At 41.6% G+C, this 22,381-nt stretch overlaps 1 protein-coding gene across 5 annotated transcripts in view; it reads left to right on the top strand.

The window, feature by feature from the left end:
• Fam193a (family with sequence similarity 193 member A) overlaps positions 1-22,381 on the top strand; it is a 122,678-nt gene that overhangs the window by 93,603 nt on the left and 6,694 nt on the right. For all 5 annotated transcript variants that reach the window (XM_075943893.1, XM_075943892.1, XM_075943890.1 and 2 more), the window contains 6 exons: positions 659-949; positions 2,981-3,263; positions 3,981-4,164; positions 5,984-6,214; positions 7,515-8,385; positions 18,236-18,317. In XM_075943893.1, the coding sequence (XP_075800008.1) occupies positions 659-949; positions 2,981-3,263; positions 3,981-4,164; positions 5,984-6,214; positions 7,515-8,385; positions 18,236-18,317 (1,942 nt within the window). The remainder of the gene's footprint in view (positions 1-658; positions 950-2,980; positions 3,264-3,980; positions 4,165-5,983; positions 6,215-7,514; positions 8,386-18,235; positions 18,318-22,381) is intronic.

Below are 22,381 nucleotides of genomic sequence, written 5' to 3'. Positions count from 1 at the left end.
GTTTCCAGGGGCTGTGTCTGACCTGTAGTTCTCAAATAGTGGTGACCACCAGACCTCAGCTCAGTGCATGGGGGGAGAAAGATAGTGACACACCTTCTTGAATTCTGTGACTCAAGTTCCTATTTGTTGGTTTCTGTATTAACCCTAAGGGGCTCTCTCTCCCCTATAACAAGCACCTTCTCCCCGACTGCCTCAGTTACTGAGGCTCAACCGTTACTTCAGTCTTAGGTCCAGGGTCACTTGGGAGGGGCGGGGGTCCCACGTTTCTCCCATCAGATGGCCAAAGCCCCACACCCAGCCTTGAATGTGCTCAGAACAGAAGCTAGTCCTGACATTCTGATCTATGTTTGAAGGGATTTCTAGCTGTGTGACCTTAGGCAAGTTGCTTAGCCTTTCTGAGCCTCAGTTTCTTCATCTTTAGTATGGGAATAACATTTTCAACCTCAAGAACTGGTTTTAAGGCATTCAGTGATACTGAAAAACACCTAGCACGGGAATTGGCACATAATAGGTGCTCAATAAACATTCCATAGACTAAAAGCATCATTCCAGAAAAGTCCTGGCTTCAGTAGTGGCCCCAGTGTCTGCATATTCTTTTGGGGTTTTTACTAAGTGCTGTTTCTTTTAGAAGCCTTAATTTTCCCATTCTTCTCCAAAGGGAGTGATATATTAGGGCCAGTGCTCTCAGAAACAAGACCTGAAGCCCTTCCACCTCCACCCAGCAATGAAGCTTCTGCAGTTTCAGATATCAAAGAGAAGAAAAATGCTGCAAAAAAGAAGTGTTTATACAATTTCCAGGATGCTTTTATGGAAGCAAATGAAGTTGCCATGGCAAACACAGTCGCCATGGCCACCTCCTCAGCTACATCCTCTGTGTCGTGCACAGCCACCACAGTGCAATCTAGCAGCAGTCAGTTCAAGGTGTCATCCAGAAGGCCGCCTTCCATAGGTAAGGACCCTGAGAGCCTTTCAGCTTCTCACTTTTTACACCACCCATGTTGTTGCTGTTTGTTTTGCCTTTCTAGAGGTGGAAATGAAAACACCCCAAGGTGCTTGTAAATAAAAAGATGGTCTGTGGATTCTGGTTGGAATTATAGCTGCCATTCAAAATACCCTTGGGTTGCTGAGCTCTGTGTCTTGCCTCTGTCTTCTGTGATGGGCATAGATCATTGCTTTCTGAGCACAGCTGCTGCGGAGCAAAAGAGGATTTGTGTAAGCCAACGAGATTATTAGCCTGCTAGCACTCACACTAACCCCTTATTGACAGTTAGAAGGCACCTAAAAGCAAAGAAATGTTTATAAAGACTTAGGGTAAATGTCTGAGGACACAGGAGCTGGTTTGTACCTCATCAACCAATGTTGAAGCAGTTTGAGCATCAGAAAAAATCATGGTGGCGCACACCTTTAATCCCAGCACTCGGGAGGCAGAGGCAGGCGGATCTCTGTGAGTTCGAGACCAGCCTGGTCTACAGAGCTAGTTCCAGGACAGGCTCCAAAGCCACAGAGAAACCCTGTCTCAAAAAAAAAAAAGAAAAAAAAGAAAAAAATCATGAAGGGCATGAAAAAGAATATGATGAACCTTGGCACTCAAAGTCGGGAATCCCTTGGGATATTCAGAGAGGCTCCTAAGGTTAAGAAACTTCTCTTTGTAGAAGCATACAGTAGAAACATTTCTGTGATGCAGTTAGCAGTCCATTAGATGACATAGGTCAGCCTAATCAGGGAATATTTCTGTTTCTTTTCCTCTTGTGACAAAATGCCCTGAAAAAAGCAACCCAAGAAAGAAGGGGTCATATCTATCCTGCAAGGGAAATGAAGGCTACTAGAGTTTGAAGCAACTGGTCACATTGCATCCATAATCAGGATGCTGAGAGCAATGAATGCACGCACATGCTCAGTTTACTATCTTCAAAGTATGTAGTCCAGTTCTGCATGTTCACGAAACTCACAATTAAGATAGGTCTTCCCATATCAATTAAAGTAATCAGAATAATCCTCCAGAGGCATGCCCATTCACCCATCTAGAGGATTTCAGATTCTGTCAAGTTGATAATTGACACCAGGCTTCAAAAAGAGTGTTTCTTTTGTTTTGGGGAAGGTGGGAGATGAGACAAGGTCTCTCGGTGTTAAGTGTAGGCCAGTCTCAAACACATACCAATCCTTTTTCTTCAGCCTTCCAAGGCTTGTAGTATGGTAACCAGCTAAATAGCCCACATACCACCCTTTTATGCGTGTAAGAGAGAAAGTACACACTTGCACACAGTATAGTGCATCAACCAGATCTTCACACTTAATTGACAAACATGCTACCATTGAGCCACATCTCCAGTCCTTCAGGAAGCATTAAGAATACTGATTATCAGTTTGGCAAACAACATTTCCATGGACGCTGACCCATTATGAGTGATGATGGGCACCCCCTGAGGAGGAAGCTGGCAACTATAAACCTGACAGTAACAAAGGTCATTTATTCTCTATGTAGTTTATCTCTATGTAGTACGATTTGTCTAAAATGTTTCACCCAGATGTGATAAGATAAATCACACCAGTGGACAGCTGGCCTCTTGAAAAACATATATCTTGTCAAAGGAATTGTTAGCAGCCACTGAATTAGTTAGAGAAGCTTTGATGACTTTGGTAAAGTTAGGAGCTTAGATTTAGGTTATATGTGCAATCTGACTTCCAGGCTTATGAATGCTGGTGCCCACTGTGGAGAAATCTCAGATTTTTTGTAAACTTGTAGGCTCTCAAGAGCTCAGACTGGAGCACAGCTTACTACAGATGTTAGGACCAGATCTGGTATGTGTGGGAAATAAAATAAATGTGACCAGTCAGGATGAAAATGAGTGGGTGTTCTTTGGTTTCTGTAGGTCTGAACATCCCCCAACCCCCAAAAATGGGAAAAGAAATGTAATTAAAGGCAACCTAAATATTTGTTTTCTTCATCCAGTGGCATTCTCTCTCGTATCTCTACCTGCAGGTGATGTTTTTCATGGCCTCAACAAAGAGGACCACAGACACTCAGCACCTGCTGCTCCAAGGAACAGCCCCACAGGCCTGGCCCCACTCCCAGCTTTGTCTCCTGCTGCACTTTCTCCAGCCTCCACGCCTCACCTTCCAAATCTTGCTGCCCCATCATTCCCCAAAACTGCAACCACAGCCCCTGGGTTCGTGGATACACGAAAGAGCTTCTGTCCTACCCCTGTGGCTCCCCCGCCCTCCACGACAGATGGCTCCATCAGTGCCCCTCCCAGTGTCTGCAGGTGAGTCACAGAGCCCTGGTCCCTGTGAGGAGGGCTGGGAGCCATGCTGCACTAACATAGCTACAGACTGTGCTCTGGGTCCAGGCAGGTAACAAGTCCAGTGCAGAAGAAAGAGACCTCACCAACAGAGGCCAAGGCCGTGGAGTTGGAGAGGCTCCAGTCTCAATCTCAGCCTCTAGTTCTTCAGAGGAAAGAACAATGGCCCGGCTGCCAAGACCAGGGTCAGGGATGCTGACTATCTCCACTGGTGGCATTAAGGGTGTGGTGTGCCTTGCTTGTTTTTTTAAGTTGTTTTTGCTATTCATTGGGTAGAATCTGCAGACAATTTACAAGATTTATGTACTGAAACTAATACCACACACAGTGATTTTTATAAAAGATCATTTCTGTTACCTTTGACTTTCTTTGCCTGTTAGAAGCACGTCCTTCATAACCCCCATTATGAAACCAGTGGTCTCAGGGAAGTCAGAAAAGTCATGTGTCCATCCGGTGACACTGTAGGTGTGCTATGACTACTGACCACATGTCTGCCATATCTCCTAACTGAGCCCAGTCATCACACTGTCTTGGCTGATGGCACATGATTCTCTGACCCCAGAGCCATGAGCCCTCTTTGCTGCCTTGGTCTGAAAATTAAGCTGAACAGTGGGTGGGCATGAGGAGTAATTAGTGCCTCTGGAGTGGCTACTTGCTAATCTTCTGTATGTGGTTTTGCAGTGACCCTGACTGTGAAGGGCACCGCTGCGAGAATGGTGTCTATGACCCGCAGCAGGATGATGGGGATGAGAGTGCAGATGAGGACAGCTGCTCCGAGCACAGCTCGAGCACCTCAACTTCCACCAACCAGAAGGAGGGCAAGTACTGTGACTGCTGCTACTGTGAGTTCTTCGGACATGGCGGGGTAAGTGCATATAGTTAGTGTACTGTGACTTGCAGCCTTTGGCAAGAATTGTGTGTTTGATTTGTTTTTATCATTTGAATTATGTGTTGTCATGAGTAACTGTATGTGGGTATGTTCATGTGACTACAGGTACCTATGGTTACCAGAGGCATCTGATCTCCTGGAACTGGAGTTACAGATAATTGTGAGCTGGGTGCTGGGAACTGAACTTGAAGAGCAGTGTGTGCTCTTAGCCACTGAGCTATCCCTCCAGCTCCTTAGTAGGCCATTTATTTAAAAAGACATAAAGGGCCGGGCGATGGTGGCGCACGCCTTTCTTTAATCCCAGCACTCGGGAGGCAGAGGCAGGCGGATCTCTGTGAGTTCAAGACCAGCCTGGTCTACAGAGCTAGTTCCAAGACAGGCTCCAAAGCCAGAGAAACCCTGTCTCGAAAAACCAAAAAAAAAAAAAAAAGACATAAAGGAAGGGGACTCTTTGGGAATAAAGGGTCCAGAGGGAGTTTAAGAGAGGATAGCAGAAGATGAATATCAAAGTATATCAATGTCTGAGATTTTATACGCACTTCCAGATTGTACTTACCCAGAGAAACAGTATTTCATCACAGCAGGTTTTCTCTTATCACTGTGTTTTTGTTGGTGGTATTTGTTTCTATTTTTTCAGACAGGATGTCTCTCCAATTCTAGGCTGACCTGGAACTCATTACATATCCTGGCCGGTCCTAAGTTTGCAGGAGTTCTTATGCTTTGGGCTCCTCAGTGCTATGGTTACAGAACTAAGCCACCTGCGTTTTTGTATTTATTTGTGAGATTTTTAGGTAGTCAGTGAAGTAGGTTGTTAACCCCACCATAGTTTGGCTCATGCAGTCTGTGGATAGTGGTAACCTTGTTGGATGAGTGCAAGGTATTGGCACACTACATGTTTGTACAACGCTGAAGAGCCAGAGCTGTACTTATGCAACCAGGGTTCCCCAAGGTTCCCCAAGGAGGGAGAAATAAGGAATGAAGGTGCATGTACATTTATTTTGTTTTTGCTTTGTTCTATCTCCATTTCCTAAGATGTGTGATTTTTAAACAGTAAGAAATTGGTAATAGGACTGAGAATGAGGTGTTTTTCCCTTTTATTTCCCTTTAAACACTAAGAAGAAAAGTAAATATTGAAGAGATTATTAACATCAAAAGATAATTCCAGAGCTGGGGCTTTAGCTCACTAGTCCAGTGGTAGAGCTCTTGCTTAGCCAGTGCAAATCCCTTGGTTTGGTCCTCAACTCTGGTGGTGGGGAAGATAATAATCTCACTAAGTAAAAGTAGACATATAAATATATGTGTGTGGCTTTTTAGCTTTAAAAAATCATTTTGTGTTTTGCTGGATTTTCACAAATGTTTATAACAAGTTAAAAGGTAGCTGCCAAAACTCAACTTTTAGGTTACATGGTAAAATAAATACATGTCTTTTCATTAATAAATAGGCCTTTCATATTATTGCCTATATTTTTGTTTTGCAATGATTATATGCTATTTATTTAAGTAATTTTTTTTTTTTTTTTTTTTTTTTGGTTTTTCGAGACAGGGTTTCTCTGTGGTTTTGGAGCCTGTCCTGGAACTAGCTCTTGTAGACCAGGCTGGTCTCGAACTCACAGAGATCCGCCTGCCTCTGCCTCCCGAGTGCTGGGATTAAAGGCATGCGCCACCACCGCCCGGCCTATTTAAGTAATTTTTAAAATTAAATTTAAACAAGTTATTTTTGGAGAGAAGTTTTGAAATTTCTTATATTCAAAGTTGTTAAAACTTGAGGTCTAATTTAGTTATATTCTTACCTTAGCCTCCAGCTGCACCAACAAGTAGAAATTATGCAGAAATGAGGGAAAAACTTCGTTTACGGCTGACCAAAAGGAAGGAAGAACAACCCAAGAAAATGGAGCAGATATCAGAACGGGAGGGTGTAGTTGACCATCGGAGAGTGGAAGATTTGCTTCAGTTTATAAACAGCTCAGAGGCCAAGCCAGTCAGTAGTAGTCGTGCAGCCAAACGAGCAAGGCACAAGCAGAGGAAGGTAAGTGACAACCCTCCATTTCCGGACATACAGATACACATTTCAGAAAGCAGGACTGTTTGACATGCCTGCCCTGGTGCTCTGAGAATGTGATTGTCTGTCTCAGACAGCCTCATCTAGAAGCTATATCACTTTATGTTTTCTTAACAGTGAGTTTGTAGTAGTCTACATGGAGGCTTCCCTGTCCAGTGGGACAACAAGCGTCTCCACCTTTGTGGGAACCTTCTTCCAAAGAGACAGAAGGAATAGCTTTTGCCATGTGGAATAGATAGGACTCTCTGAGGTTTAGAAGCTGAGAATGAGGAGATGTCTTGGTATGAAACTGAGTCTTGGCCCACAGTGCCTGTATGTGCCTTTCCTAACAGACCTCCTACATTCTTGTTGTGACTACTGGCCCAACTAGTTAAAGGACAGTTAATAACATCAGCATTATAAAGGGTAAAGTTAGCCAGCTGCCCTTGGTGGAAACCTGAGCAATTTTCACCTCCGCCCAGGTTCCAGTCTGTGACAAGACCTGACCCATTGTCTTGTATCATTAATAAAATGAAATCTTCAGTTGGTGAAACTTCTCTCCATCAAGCTGGAAAGCAGAAATGCACATTTGCTGTGTGATGGTAAATATTTCTGAAAACCCTTGCCCTTGTGAAAGGCTGCATATTTTGAGACTATCTTCCAGCATGGGAAAGGTTTTTGTTTGTTTTTACTTTTTAGTTTTTGAACACATTTTGGTTTTGTCTTATTTTTGCAGGTCCCCATGTTAGCTTCAGCCCTCACCTGGACAGCTAAGTTTGTCAGGAGCTTATATAGTCAGTAAGCTGATTCCTTGCCTTCCACATAAAGAAGTGGTCAGCTCTCTGGGTGCTGCATACACAGCACAACAGCTGCCTTGACTGCTCCCAGTATCTAGCTCTTGGTCAGATGCTGTTAGCTGCCCTGTTCCAGTAAAATATGTATCTGCTTCAGTAGATAGATGAGATCCAAGAGTTCTCTAGGGTGAAATAATTGCAAGTAGGTATATTTAAGTTTTTAGTTGTTACTGTCTCTTTCAAAATTATGTGATCGATATCTCAAGGTTTTTTTTTTTAATTAGTCTTACTTATGTGGAGGGGAGGTAGCATCATGATATGTATATAAGTCAGAGGACAACTATTGCAGGATGAGTCTCCACCATGTGGGTCTGGGTCAAATTCAGATTCGTCAGGCAAGTGCCTTTACCTTCTGAACCACCTTGACAACCCTGCCAAGTTTTAGAGTTCTTATCATGGTCTTAAGCCATCTTCTCTTTTTTTTTCATTGACAGCTGGAAGAGAAGGCACGCCTGGAAGCTGAGGCCAGAGCACGGGAGCATCTGCATCATCAGGAAGAACAAAAGCAACGGGAGGATGAGGAGGAAGAAGAAGAGGAAGATGAGGAGCAGCGTTTCAAGGAGGAATTTCAGCGGCTTCAGGAGCTTCAGAAATTAAGAGCGGCAAAAAAGAAGAAAAAGGAGCGGCCAAGTAAAGACTGTTCCAAGTTGGAAATGCTTGCTAGAGATTTCCAGGCAGCAGCAGAGTCTATCTCTAACTCCGAAAACATCCACAATGGCTCAGTAGAACAAATTGAAGAACCAGAAACCTCATCTCACTCCCCTTCCAGACATATGAACCACTCAGAGCCTAGGCCAGGGCCTGGAGCCAATGGGGATGCCACAGATCCCATGGACCCCAGAGACTCTAAGCTTCTGCTACCCAAGGAAGTCAATGGGAAGCAGCATGAGCCTCTTGCGTTTCTCTTGGACATGATGCATCATCACAAGGAGGGAAACAGCAAACAAAAGTTAAAACAGACCAGCAAGACTAGCAGTGAGCCAGCCAGGAAGCCCATGGATCCTCCCAAAACCACAGAGGTACAGCCCAAGACCCGGGCCCAGCCTGAGTTAAAACCTAAAGTAGTTGACCTTGCTCTCCTCACAGAGCAGAAGAGAGAGGAGAGGAAGGCCAACAGCAACAACAACAACAAAAAGCAGCTGAGCCACATCAAAGAGGAGAAGCTGAACACTGTCACTCCTGAGCCACCCTCCCCTAGTCAGCTCCTACAGAATGGCAGGCTGATTCTGGCAAGTTCTCCACAGCCCAAGGGCAAGAATAAGAAAAATAAAAAGAAGAAAGGAGACAGAACCAGCAGTTCAATTGGTAAATAAGATCATAAGGGAACTATTCCCAGCTTTGGCTGGTACTATTTTGTGTGTGTGAGCTCTCTGCAGGCCCATGCAGGTGGGATGTTGCTTATCTATAGCTTTTCACAATAATAATTGTAGCTGTTACATTATTATTATTATTTTGAAATAATTTTAGACATAAAAAGCTATAAAAGTGCAAAATATTTTTTCAATGTATTTTTGATCTGTGGTTAGTTGAATCTACAGGTACAAACCTGGAGGGTAAGGAAAGCGGGAGCTATAACATCCATCCCATCCTGGGTCTTTTTGGGTTGAGGTTATATTTGCCCATTTCTACTGCATTTGTATTGATGGTTCACATCTTAAAGTTAGTAAGTTTTGTTTTCTCTGTCACAGTGAGTTCCCATGACGCTCCAGTGCATGGTGTGTGTTTTCAGGTGTCATTGGATAGTGAGAACTTGATCTATTCACATGGGTACTGTCTTACATGGGTCTAGAACATTCTTGAAGCAGTTGCAGAATTTTCTGTCCTTACACTCTGGTGAAGTATGCACTTCCTGTTTGGTACATAAAAGTAACATGCTCCATAATCTTTTGCCTTTTGCTGGTTTTCCTTAATTTTTTTTCTGGGGAGCACTTTCATAACTGTTCAAAGAACTCTTCCTTGCTTTTTACAAATGTTTCAAATGTGCTGCATTATTTTTGTGGAAAAGTTAAGTGGGTTGTTTCCAGAGCTTTATAATTTCACGCAGTGCTGGGTATAATGCTGTCCACGTCTGTCTTCCTGACTGCAGGTTTATCTTTAGAGTGCTTGCTCAGAAAAGGGAGTTCTGCTCAGATAGCAAGTGTACAGTTATTTTATGGGATGCCTCCACATTCCTCCAGCCATTCAGGAGGCCCTCTTGCAAGCCACCTGTGTTCTCCTGACCCACCACAGTCCAGCCTGAAGTTTCATGCGAGGCTATTTAGCTTTTACCAACCCATTAACTGGAATCACTCCTAAGAGTGGTTTTCATGGCCATTTCCATCTAATTTGCAGTAAGGTTAGTAAACTTTTATAGAAAGTTTGCTTGTGTGCCTTTTTGTAAATTTTCTATTCATATCTTGTTTTAATTAAGAGTTTCTGTTGTTGTGATAGAACACCATGACTAAAGCAGCTGTGGAGAAAGGATTTATTTCATCTTAGAGCTTGATGTCTGTCATCCAGAAAAATCAGGACAGAACTCAAGGCAGGAACTGAGGCAAGAAGCCATAAAGGAGTGCTTCTTACTGGCTTGCTCCTCATGGCTTGCTGAACCTGCTTTCTTATAACACACAGTACCACCATCCCAGGAGTAGCAGCAACCAAGCAATGAACTAGGCCCTCACACATCAATCAAGAAAAATGCACCACAGGCTTGCTCACAGGCCAGCCTAGTGGAGTCATTTTCTAAAGTTTCCCTCTTCCAAAATGACTCTAGCCTGTGTAAAGCTGATAAAAAACTTTCCAACACATACATTTTACCTGTTTTGTTTTTCATCTAGAATTTTGTTATTTAAGAAATCTTTACAAATTAGGGATATGAGTTTCCACCTGTGTCCAGTGCTGCCAAGCAAGATTTTCTCCTAGTTCTTAAGTTTCTTGTGAACTTGATTTACTGGGAGGAAGATACCCATGTTTCTCTCTAGAGTTTGTGTGGTTTCTTTTCCCTCCCCCTCATAGAGATCTTGAATACAGTTGGGGTTTATTCTTGGGTATGAGGTAAGGTATGGGCTCATTATTCTCTTTTCCTAAATGGTTACACAGTTGTCTTGAAGCATTTATGAAGAAGCTCATCCTGTCCCCATGGCCTACAGTGCTGCCCTTCTGCAGCAGGTCTGTGTATGTGCTTAGTGATCTATCCTGTGTTTATTGCTCTGAACTGTTATTTTTAGAGTCTCTGTATTTTTTTTTTTTTTTTTTTTTGGTTTTTCGAGACAGGGTTTCTCTGTAGCTTTGGAGCCTGTCCTGGAACTCCCTTTGTAGACCAGGCTGGTCTTGAACTCACAGAGATCTGCCTCCCGAGTGTTGGGATTACAGGCGTGCGCCACCACCGCCCGGCCTGAGTCTCTGTATTTTACTGGCTCTTCTCACCTCTTCGTGCTTTTTGTTTTGTTTTGGTATTTTGCTGTTCTTCTATATGAGTTATAATGTGAGTATAACTATAAAGTACGTATTGCGTTTTGGAACTTAATTTTAAAATGGATGAAATATCTCCATGTATTTATTTTTCAGTGCTAAGATTGAAACTCATAGCCTGTGCATGTTAGAAAGGCACTGTACCCCTGAGCTACATACTTTACCATAATACAGTTTCATATTAATTATAATGTAATATAATGTTTCATTTTAAAATTTAAATATGACTCTTAAAAACATATATGGCTCAAATTGTATTTCTATTAGCCAGCGCAGCTTAACTGGTTGGTTATGTGAAGCTGTGTTGTTGTTTGTGTGTGTGTACACTTCACATCCTTTGCTTTACTAAATTGCCTCACTGTTCGGGTCTTATTATTCACTGTAGTTTACGGGTGTAGGCACATCGTGAATTGTAGGCAGGGATGACTGATGTGTACTCCCCTACTCACGTACACTGGACTCGTTCTCTCTCAGTCTGTGTGTGTGGTTGTTGCTGCTCTGTGGTTTGTGTTTTTTGTTTTTTTAAGATAATGTCTTATGTAATTCAAGGTAGCCTCCAACTCCCTTTGTGTAGCTTAGAGTGACCTTGCACTTCTGACCCTCTTGATTCGACCTCCTAAATACTAGAATTATTGATATGTTCTACCGCTCCCTTTTTATGCAATAGTGAGAATTGAACCTGGGGCTTTGTGACAAGTCCTCTACCAACTAGCTACATACTGGTCCCACTCTTACAGTTCTTTCTTTTGATCTGCTTATTTTGGTTTGGGTTTTGTTTGTTTTCAAGACACGGTTTCTCTAAGTAGACCTGACTATCTGGGAACTCTCCAGACTGGCCTTGAACTCAGAGATCCCCCTGTTTCTCTGCCTCCCAAGTGCTGGGACTAAAGGTGTGTGCCACCACACCCAGCTCTTCTACTATTGTTGTTATGCCTTTATCTGGTCTTGGTATCAAAGTGATACTGGACTCAGAAGAGTTTGGAAGCCTTAGTTTCCTATTTTACAGAATAATTTAAATAGTATTAACATTAGTTCTTCTTTGAAGTTTAGATAAAATTCTACTACAATTCCATCTAGTCTTGGGCTTTTTCTAATGTGGGAAGCTTTTTATTACTATTTCAATGTTGTGGCTGGTTATAGATATATTTGAATTATTTGTCTCTTTGATTTAAGAATGTTGTATGCATCTGGGAATCTATCCATTTCTTTTATATTGCCCATTTACTGGAATAGAGATTAAAAATAGATCCTTAAGACTCTCTGTATATCATTTATTTATGTTACAATGTCATCTCCCTTTTATTTCTTTTTTTCCCCCTTGTTTTTTTTTTTTTTTTTTTGATTTTTGAGACAGGGTTTCTCTGTAGCTTTTGGTTCCCATCCTGGAACTAGCTCTTGTAGACCAGGCTGGCCTTGAACTCACAGAGATCCGCCTGCCTCTGCCTCCCAAGTGCTGGGATTAAAGGCATGCGCCACCACCGCCCAGCTTTCCCCCTGTTTTTTTGTTTTGTTTTTTGAGACAGAGTTTTTCTCTGTGTAACTGCCCTGGCTGTCCTGGAATCACTCTGTGAACCCGGCTGGCCTCTAACTTACAGAGATCCACCTGTCTCTGCCTCCTGAGTGCTGGTATTAAAGGCAAACACCACTACCACCCAACTTTCTATTTATTTCTAAATTTTAGTCATTTGTGTCTTTTTCCAGGCTGGCCTCAGAGATTTGCCTGCCTCTGCCTTCTCTCCTACATGCTAGAATTAAAGGCATGTATAACCATGCTCAGCTTGATTTTAACTTTTTTTTTTTTTTGGTTTTTCGAGACAGAGTTTCTCTGTGGCTTTGGAGCCTGTCCTGGAGCTCTGTATACCAGGCTGGTCTCGAACTCACAGAGATCCGCCTGCCTCTACCTCCCGAGTGCTGGGATTAAAGGCGTGTGCCACCATCGCCCGGCTTTGATTTTAACTTTTTATGTGTATGGGTGTTTTACTTATATGAATGTCTATTTTCCATGTGCATGCCTGGTACCTGTTAGGTCCAGAGGAGTGACAGGTTTCCCTGAAACTCAAGTTACAGATGGTAATGAGCTGCTGTATGGGTACTGGGAATCAAACCTGGATCTTCGGGAAGATTAGCTAATGCTTCTAACCACCTAGCTATATTTCCAGTCTTTGGGGTTCTTGCTTCTTGGGGGGGGGGGTCTTTTGTTACTGTTTGTTTCTTTGTTTCTTGAGACAAGGTCTCATTATGTAGTTCTGGCTAGTCTAGAGAGGTCTGTCTGCTTCTTTGTACCCAGCACTGATTAAAGGTGTGCACCATGACACAAAACTCTCTTCCAAGCCTTGGACCGAGTCACATTCTTCCTGAAGTGATTGAAATGTTTCCACATTGACTGAGATGCTGGCCTTTGGAATGAGGCTTAGATATTCCACCTAATGCTAGGACAGAAGCCAGTGACTCTTAAATTTCTTGAATGTTTTCATGAAGAAAATATGCTGAAGTTTTTCAAAGTTTTTCTTGCACCTGCTGCAGTAATTATGATTTTTCTTCTCTGGCATATTCATGAGTGTTATTACTCTAGTTTCCTAACATTAAACAAACCCTAAGTTCCTGTAACAATTACCACTTGCATGTGATAATTATATTCTTTGGTTGAGATTCTATTTGTGTTACTTTATTGTCTTGATAGTCATGGCCTGTAACTTTCCCTTTTGTTGCTGTTTTTAATTACTTCTGTATTTGCACATGGTGGGAGTGTCGATCATTATACTTTCTTTAAAGGAATTAGAGAGCTTTGAGTTTTCTTATTTCAGCTCTGAAACACCTTCAGGCTGCGTGGGAACGAAATGATGAGTTTTTAGAAACTCAACAGCATTCTGTCTCTCCCCGTGGAAATCTTATATTTCTTCATGTGATGAGGTTAATTTTGAAAGACTTTTTAGTTTTTAAATTTCCCTTTTCAGCTAAAATTTTAAATTTTGTATGCAGTCTCCAAAGTATATTAAGATTTGTTTGCTTGCTCAGGACAGGCTCTTCTGATGATTAATTGTATCCAAAAAAATCTTTTTAAGACAAGGTCATATTAGGGAGCTCAAGCTTGCTGCACACTTGTATGTTGCCTGGCTGGCTTTTATCTCTGCTGTCACCACCTCCTCCTGAATGCTGGGATCACAGTCTAGTGTCACCATACTTGGCTCTGTGGTCTTACAGATAAGTTTTCACGAAGTTGTTTGAAAGTCTATGGTTTTCCATGTTGTTAGCTTTGTGTGTGTGTATGATTTCTCTCTCCATTCACCTGGGAGCATGTTAGCAGCTTGAGTTTCTAGATGCGAGGGCCTATTCATTTCTAGGTGTTCTTTCCCCTTGCTGCATTATGGTTACAGTGTTTGGACTTTTCTATATCTTGAATTGTATAGATCACTCCATTTGCAACCTTATTATAGCTTTCTATTATTAAAACAGAATATTTGAGATAATCAACTTCTAAAGAGGAAAAGTTTATTTTGCTCTCAGTTTTGAAGATTTTAGTCTCTAGTCAGTTAGCCTTATTGCTTTGGTGCCTGTGGTGAGACGGCATGTGATGGCAGATAGAATCAGCCCAACTTACAAAGACTGGGAGGCAGAGAGATGGAGGGAAGAGGTAAAAAACCACTGACCCCTTCAAGAATGTTCCCCCCAATGATCGAACTTCTTTTCTTTCCTGTAGTCCCCACATCCATAGTTTTCATTACTTCTCAATAGCCCCATGGCCTTTGTGGACTATAGTCCTAACTAGAGCAGAATTCTTAGGTGTCAGCTTTTGTGAATGTCTCATGTGAACCTGAGATACAGATGTATTTCTGCTTACGGCATTTGTGATACTTATACTAGAAGCACTCTGCCACTAAGGTGCATCTCCACTTTTTTGGAGGAAGAATCTTGCTAAGTTCTCTAGATTAGCAACAAACTTGAAAGTCCTCCTGCCTTAACCCCCTGAGTATAACTAGATGTTTCTATTCCACCCACCAGTTCTTGAATAACCACTCTGAGGCTTAATATTAATTAATTAATTAATTAATTAATTAATTAATTAATTAATAACACTGTTTGGCACATTAGTTCAAGTTTATTATTAACTAGCTCTTACAACTTAAATTAATCCATTTCTATTATTATCATGGCTCATGGCTTGCTACCTCATATCTTGCTTCCCCAGCCGCTGCTAGCATCTGCCTGACTTTTGACCAAAGCATCTTCTTTATTAAGCATTGGTAGTAAAACATTCAAAGCATAGAGAGATTAGCCAGTAAGGGCTAGAGCTAAGGGCCAAGCAGTGATTAAAAGAAAAAAAAAAGCATAGAGAGAGACATCCCACATCTCTGAGTAACTAATGTTACAAGGACGTACTACCACACAACTCCCAAGGTTAGCCCAGACTATATAATGGGGACCTTGTCAGGGTTTGGTGGGGGGGGAAATTTTCTTTGGTAAGTTAACATCATTCACATTTGTTATAATAATTTTATAGTTGGCATCAATGTTATCACTATCTTGTAATTACTTTGAGTATTTTTTGTATGTGCTGTTTTCTTCTCTGATACTTTCTTCAACACTTATTTCTAAACATATTTGACGATTAGGGAAAATTGAGGATTTGTACTCATGTTTGTATGGGCCTTGTGCTACTTCTAGAAAGAACAGGAAAGTCCTAAGGAAGGTAGGTTGTTAGGCCAATGGAGGGATGGCCTGCTTTAGAACATACACGCTTTTTTTTTTCCAATTTGTTTTATTTATTTGTGTACGTCTGTGTGCCTCCTTCCTCTGTTATTGTCAGTGAGCCAGAAATCTTATTATAGATTGTTGTAAGCCACCATGTGGTTGCTGGGAATTGAACTCTGGACCTCTGGAAGAGCAACCAGTGATCTTAACCTCTGAGCCATCTCCCCAGCCCCAGTTCCACTCTTTCTGCTGTGCTATTCCCATTCCTTCTCTTCATCTTGCTTATTTGCATTGCTTCTGCTTTGTCTGAATATAGCATCTTTAGGTAATTCTTGGGACATCACTTCTAAGTGCCCTGGTCCTCTGATAAGTGAAGCACAGCCTCAACATGCCTCCTCCCATCTGAATTCCTCCTCATTGACAGTGACTTTAGGGTTCCATTGGATTTAAAATTCTTGAGTCACATCTGCATTTTAATATGCTGTGGAAAAACTGTTCTCAAAACTAAACACAGCTTCTTATACTAAGGTTTTATAAATACTTATATTTTTGAGACAGGGTCTCATGTAATACAAGCAGACCTCCAACTTTCTATGTATCTGACAATGACTTTGAACTTCTCATCTTCCTGCCTACACCTGAGTCCTGGGATTATAGAATTATATGGGATGTACCACCATGTCCAATTTATATGTAGTACTGGAGATTGAGCCCAGAGTTTCATGAATACTGCGCAGAAGCTCCTAAGCTAAGCTTACTTTCTCAGTCTGAGACTGCTAATTCTGCTTAGGAGAGCATACACTAGACACTGGAATACTACACCTGCACCGCTGTGCTCAATGTGTGTGTGCTTACCCTTGTCCTGAGGCTGAGAAGAGGCTGCTGAACTGCATCCTCACACCCCTTACAGCTTGTCTTCTCCAGACAAGGCCAGAGCTTTTTTGTCACTTCATGGTTTGCATGATCATCTTTGCTTTTGGTTATTTATTATTCTCCTTTTTACATTTATTAACTTGTTTTCGGGAGCACATTAACACATACTTGCTACAGAGCAAGTATGGAGGTCAGTAGGCAGCTCACAGAAGTTGGTTCTTTCCTACATTATTGCAGTCAGAACTTAGCAACAAGTGCTTTTTCTCAATAAGCCATCTCATTGATTGACTATTTTTCTTTTTCTTTTCTTTTTTTGATTTTTCGAGACAGGGTTTCTCCTTAGCTTTTGGTTCCTGTCCTGAAACTAGCTCTTGTAGACCAGGCTGGCCTTGAACTCACAGAGATCCACCTGTCTCTGCCTCCTTGAGTGCTGGGATTAAAGGCGAGCACCACCACCGCCTGGCTAGCCTTTTTCTATTCTTAAGATAGGTTTTTATGTAGCCAGGCTATACTGACTAGAATAACATGTCTTCTCTGCCATGCCAACTTCTTTCTGTGCTTTTTGTTACTACTGCTTAATTTTTTTTTAAATTTTTTTATTTATTGAGCTATACATTTTTCTCTGCTTCCCTCCCTGACTCTCCCCTCCCCTTCAACCCTCTCCCATGGTCCCTGTGCTCCCAATTTACTCAGATCTTGTCCTTTACTATTTTCCATGTAGATCAGATTTATATATGTCTCTCTTAGGGTCCTCATTGTTGTCTAGGTTCTCTGGGATTGTGGTTTGTAGGCGCGTTTTCTTTGTTTTATGTTTTAAAATCACCTATGAGTGAGTACATATGATAATCGTCTTTCTGTGTCTGGGTTACCTCACTCAAAATGATGTTTTCTAGCTCCATCCATTTTCCCTCAAAATTCAAGATGTCATTATTTTTTTCTGCTGTGTAGTACTCCATTGTGTAAATGTACCACATTTTCCTTATTCATTCTTCGGTCAAGGGGCATTTATGTTGTTTCCAGGTTCTGGCTATGACAAACAGCTGCTGTGAACATAGTTGAGTACATGTCCTTGTGGTATGATTGAGCATCCTTTGGATATATACCCAAAAGTGATATTACTGGGTCTTGAAGAAGGTTGTTTCCTAATTTTCTGAGAAATTGCCACACTGACATCCAAAGGGGCTGTACCAGCTTGCATTCCCACCAGCAATGCAGAAGTTGTCATCGGTGTTTTTGATCTTGGCCATTCTTATAGGTGTAAGATAGAATCTCAGAGTTGTTTTGATTTGCATTTTTCTGATGACTAAAGATGTTGAATATTTCCTCAAGTGTCTTTCAGCCATGTTAGATTCCTTTGTTGAGAGTTCTCTGTTTAGGTCTGTACTCCATTTTTTTTTTTTATTACCTTAAATCTTTACTGCCTAAATCTTTAGGGTCTATTTGGAATGCAGTTTTGTGCAGGTGTCCTTGTCTTTCCCTTCCTTCTGAGTTTAGATAACTAGAGTCCTCTTCTGGCCCTGTTCTTTTCAGAATGGACGCTCCCAGTCCTTGGTACTCTAATCCTGTGAGTTGTCACAATGGTGGCTGTTATTAAGCAAGTGAGATGTGCCTTAATAATGACACTGTGGAAAAGCCTGTGATGGAAGGAACTAGGGTGATGGTCTGGGGTGACTGAAGCTCATTCTTAACAAAGAACTGTGAACTACCTCTACCTTTCCATTTTCATTGATATTGCATACTTGGAACCTTGAGCTGAACTTGGGGAAGAGACTCAATGTCCAGTCAGACCTGGGCACAACAGGGGACAAATGTTGAAATTCTCAGACATGGCTGAGGTCCTGGGAAGTAGAATGAATGTTCCTTAACTAATGACCCTCTGGTGCCTTGCAAAGGAAAGTAGGGCAGCACTCTTGATTTGGAAAGTCCTAAGTTCTGAGTCGGGGTTCCCTCAGGGAATCTTTTTGGTGGGTTTTTGAAGCAGTAATGGCTAGTTTGGCAGATGGGTGAGTAGCTTTAGGGATTCACAAGAGCAATCTGCCCTTCTGGCCTTTTGCAGAATCTTGCCTTAAACACATTGTGCAGTGTTTATCCTGGTGAGATCCACTCTTGATAATGTGATGTGTCTCCTTCCCTTACTTTACAGATGATGTTTTCTTGCCTAAAGACATCGACCTGGACAGTGTGGATATGGATGAGACTGAGCGGGAGGTGGAGTATTTCAAAAGGTAACACGAGGCTTGCATGTCAGGACATTGTTAGGTTCCTGGTTGCTGAGCTTATCTCGTTTTTCTGTTCCTGTGACCTTCCTGTGACATTTCTGTCACCCTGGATGAATATCATGAACAAGCCAAATAGCAAACAGCCCAACTCTATTCCCTACCCCATACACCTGCTCTTACGTACACACTTGGTTTTCTCTCTCCTCTTTCATTTTGTCTATGTTGATGGTGGTTCCCCTGGTTGAGCCTGATTCACAGACTCACTTAACTTCCAAAACTGCTACTTCTGATTCTAGCCTCCATGTTCTTAGACACCTTGCAGGTGAGTCTCATGTACATGTGGCATTTGAACATACTAATATGACCTTCTTTAAGGAGAAAAGTAACACTGAAGATACACGCAGCTATTCTGGTGACCAACCTAATTGGGACCATATTCAAGGACCATATTGATTTACTATATAAATTGTGGCAACAAGAAAATACCTTTTTTTTTTTTTTTTTAAGATAGGGTTTCTCTGTGTGACAGCTCTACCTATCCTAGAACCTACTCTGTAGACCTAGTGGCCTCAAACTCACAGAACTACACCGGCCTCTGCTTCCCAAGTGCTGGGATTAAGGGCATGCGCTACCACTGCTCGGTGGCTTAAGTATATTTATAAAAAGTCCAAAAGAGCTTGTGAGCAAATTAATTTAATTTTTTAATTTTTTCAGTAATTTTCTGTATGTTTGATTTTAAAGACAGGATCTCCTATAATCCAGGCGGGCCTCCTGCTTCTCTCTTCTTATTGGTAGGATTATAGATATACATCACCATATCCCACTTGAATTTTTAAAGTGTCTGGGCAAGGTGGTTAGATATAAAGTCAATACAGATGATTCTGCTTTGATGTCATAGACTGTAAGGAACTCCAGAGGGACCACATACCAAATCTGCATTCTGAAACTTTCAACTTTAACATCCCTGCTGGATTTGATCCCTAGCATGGGGAAGAGGTGCTAAATGCCTTGCTGTCTTGGCATCTGTTCCCAGGTACTTGTGGCCTGGACTGTAGGCTGGTGTGAGACTGGTCACCAAACAAATGCTCTGCTGCTGAGTAGCTTCCCTGTCCCCATGTTTGAGATAGGATCTAAGATTCTCAGGCAGGCCTTGAACTCATGATATTCCTGCCTCAGCCTCCTAGATGCCTTAGTTTACAGGTGCTTAGCCACCAGTCCAATAGCCCCTACGTTCCTGGCCACAAATATCTGGGAACAGATGATAAGAAAGCCAGGAACTAAAGCCAAGACTGAAACTGAGCATTATGATGCATTCCCGTAGTTCCAGCTACCTGGAAAGCTGAGATAAGGTGATAACAAATTTGAGGCTAACCTTGATTACACAGTGAAAACCTTTCTCTAGTAGGGACTAGAGGGATGGATGGCTCATCAGTTAAGAGCTCATACTGCTCTAGCCCTAAGACCAAGTATGATTCTCAGCATTCATGTCAGTAGCTCACAGCTGCTCCAAGAAACCTGGTATCATCTTCTCACCTCTTTGGGCACATATACTCAGGTATATATACCCTGACAAAGACACACACATCTACATATAATAAAAATAGAAATAGGGCTGGAGAGACGGCTTAGCAGTCAAAAATACTTGTTCCTTTTCCAGAGGACCAAAGTTCCAGTGTCCTGTTTTCACAAGAGTGGCTTAAAATCTCCTGTAACTACAACTCCAGGAGATCTGAATTCTGACCTCCACAGACAGACACACATGTGCATAAATAATAAATCTTTTGTTAAAAAAATGGAATATGGGGCTGGAGAGATGGCTCAGTGGTTAAGAGCACTGCCTGCTCTTCCAAAGGTCCTGAGTTCAATTCCCAGCAACCACATGGTGGCTCACGGCCATCTGTAATGAGATCTGTGCCCTCTTCTGGCCTGCAGGCAGAGTACTTAGAATACTATATACATAATAAATAAATAAATCTTTTAAAAAAATGGAATATGGTAAACAAAAATAGGTCAGTAACCACAAATAAAAAGGTGCAGTATCTCGTAATTGTAATTCCAGCACTCAGGGGGCTTAGGTAGGATCATTGTAAGTCCAAAACCAACCTTGGCTACTTAGTAACTACAGGTCAGCCTAGTAAACAAAAACTAAATGAAAATAAAAGTATCTGTTAGAACAGTGGTTCTCAATCTTTCTAATTTTAGGACACTTTAATACAGTTCCTTATGTTATGGTGACCCCTGACCATAAAATTGTTTTGTTACTACTTCATAACAACTTTTGCCACTATTATGAATTATAATTTGAATATCTGTTACACAGAATATCTGCTCTGCAACCCCTGTGAAAGGGTTATTAGGACACCCCACTCAGAGGTCATGACCCCACAGGTTGAAAACCATTGTATTAAATGATAATAAAAATCTAGAATGTACATTTATATGCATATTATTTACAAGGCCATACTTGAAATAGCCAGACATGCTGTTGCACACCTGGAAAATGAATTCAAGACCAGCCTGATCTCCAAAGCAATATTATCCCAAAAAAAAAAAAAAAACTACAGAAGAAAAAGGGAAGTGATAGACAAGCAAAAAGGACTGCAATATTGCTGGACATTGTGGCACGTACCTTATTAGTCCCATCATTCAGGAAGCAGAGGCAGGCAGATCTCAGTGACTTTAAGACCAACCAGGGCAATATAGCGAGGTGCTTGTCTCAAAAGCAAAACTAAACAAAAACAAGTAGAACTGCAACATTGGCCAGTAAAGAAAATCCACCTGGTAAAGCAGTGTACCAGAAGAGTGTGATGGCTATTCTTGGTTGTCAGCTTGACTACATCTGGAATTAACTAAATCCCAAGTGTGGGTACATCTGTGTGAAATTATTTTCTTAATTAAATCACTTAAAGTGAGAAGACCCATAATACAAAGAGAAAGGACAAAAAAAATATTACAGAGGAAACAATTTTTTACTTGGGAAGGAAGAAGCATGTAAAAGATAAAAGCTGTGTTTTTCCACATTGCTCTCAGCTTTCAGCTGTGATTCCTAGGCAGTTCAGAAAAAAAAAAACAACTGAAGGCTAAGCAAGTTAAAAGGAGGGAGTAAAACAATTTTATAGACTACCTTTTGTCTCTGAGAGTAAACGTAAAAGAACAGATCACAGGGACTAGCTGTATCGTTCAGTATAGAAGTTAACTTGTTTTTCTCTACACCATCAATAATTTGAAGTTGTTGTTTAAATAGATGTAGCATTTATCTCATTAGTAGGGACCTGCTTAGCTGTGTGAGGTCCTAGGTTCCCTCCAAAAAACAAAAGGAAGACAGAAAGGAAGGTTGGGTCAGATAGCATTTACCATAGTACCCAAATCACTCCAGTACCCATGGTTGAAGTTATTGGAGGTTATAAAAGACTTATACACAGAAATCTAGGGGACTTTTTTTGTTTGTTTTTTGTTTTTTCAAGACAGGGTTTCTCTGTGTAGTCCTGACTGTCCTGGAATTCACTCTGTAGATCAGGCTGGCCTCGAACTAACAGAGATTCTCCTGCCTCTGCTTCCTGAGTGCTGTGATTAAAGGCATGCTCCACCACCGCCCAGCTTCTAGGAAGCTTTATAAAGAAAAACACTATAAAGGGGGCCAGCTGCATGGCTAAACGGGTAAAAGCACTTACTGCCAAGCCTGACAACCTGAATTCGATCCCTAGAGCCCAAATAGAAGGAGAGAACCAACTCCTGCAAGTCTTTCTCTGACTCCCTTATTTGTACCTTGACAGACATACCAATAAGGAAGGAAGGAAGGAAAAAAATGTCTAAAAAGGAAAACAAACCTCACTGGAGCTGGAAAGATGGCTCAGCAGTTAAAAGCATTTGTTGCACTTGGAGAGGACCTGAGTTCATTTTCCAGCCCTCATATGATTGTTTACAACTGTCTATAACTCCATTTCCAGGAAATCCAGTGCCCTCTTCTCGCTTACTTGAGCACCTGGCATGCATGTGGTACACATGAAAACATATAGGCAAAACACACATACACATAAACTTAAACCAAAATCAAAACCAATAGAGATCTT

The sequence above is a fragment of the Microtus pennsylvanicus genome, chromosome 12, assembly GCF_037038515.1.
Source record: "Microtus pennsylvanicus isolate mMicPen1 chromosome 12, mMicPen1.hap1, whole genome shotgun sequence".
In the NCBI taxonomy this organism is placed as follows: domain Eukaryota; kingdom Metazoa; phylum Chordata; class Mammalia; order Rodentia; family Cricetidae; genus Microtus; species Microtus pennsylvanicus.
Note: the sequence above shows the minus strand (reverse complement) of the source record. Positions and strands in the feature narration are given on the sequence as shown.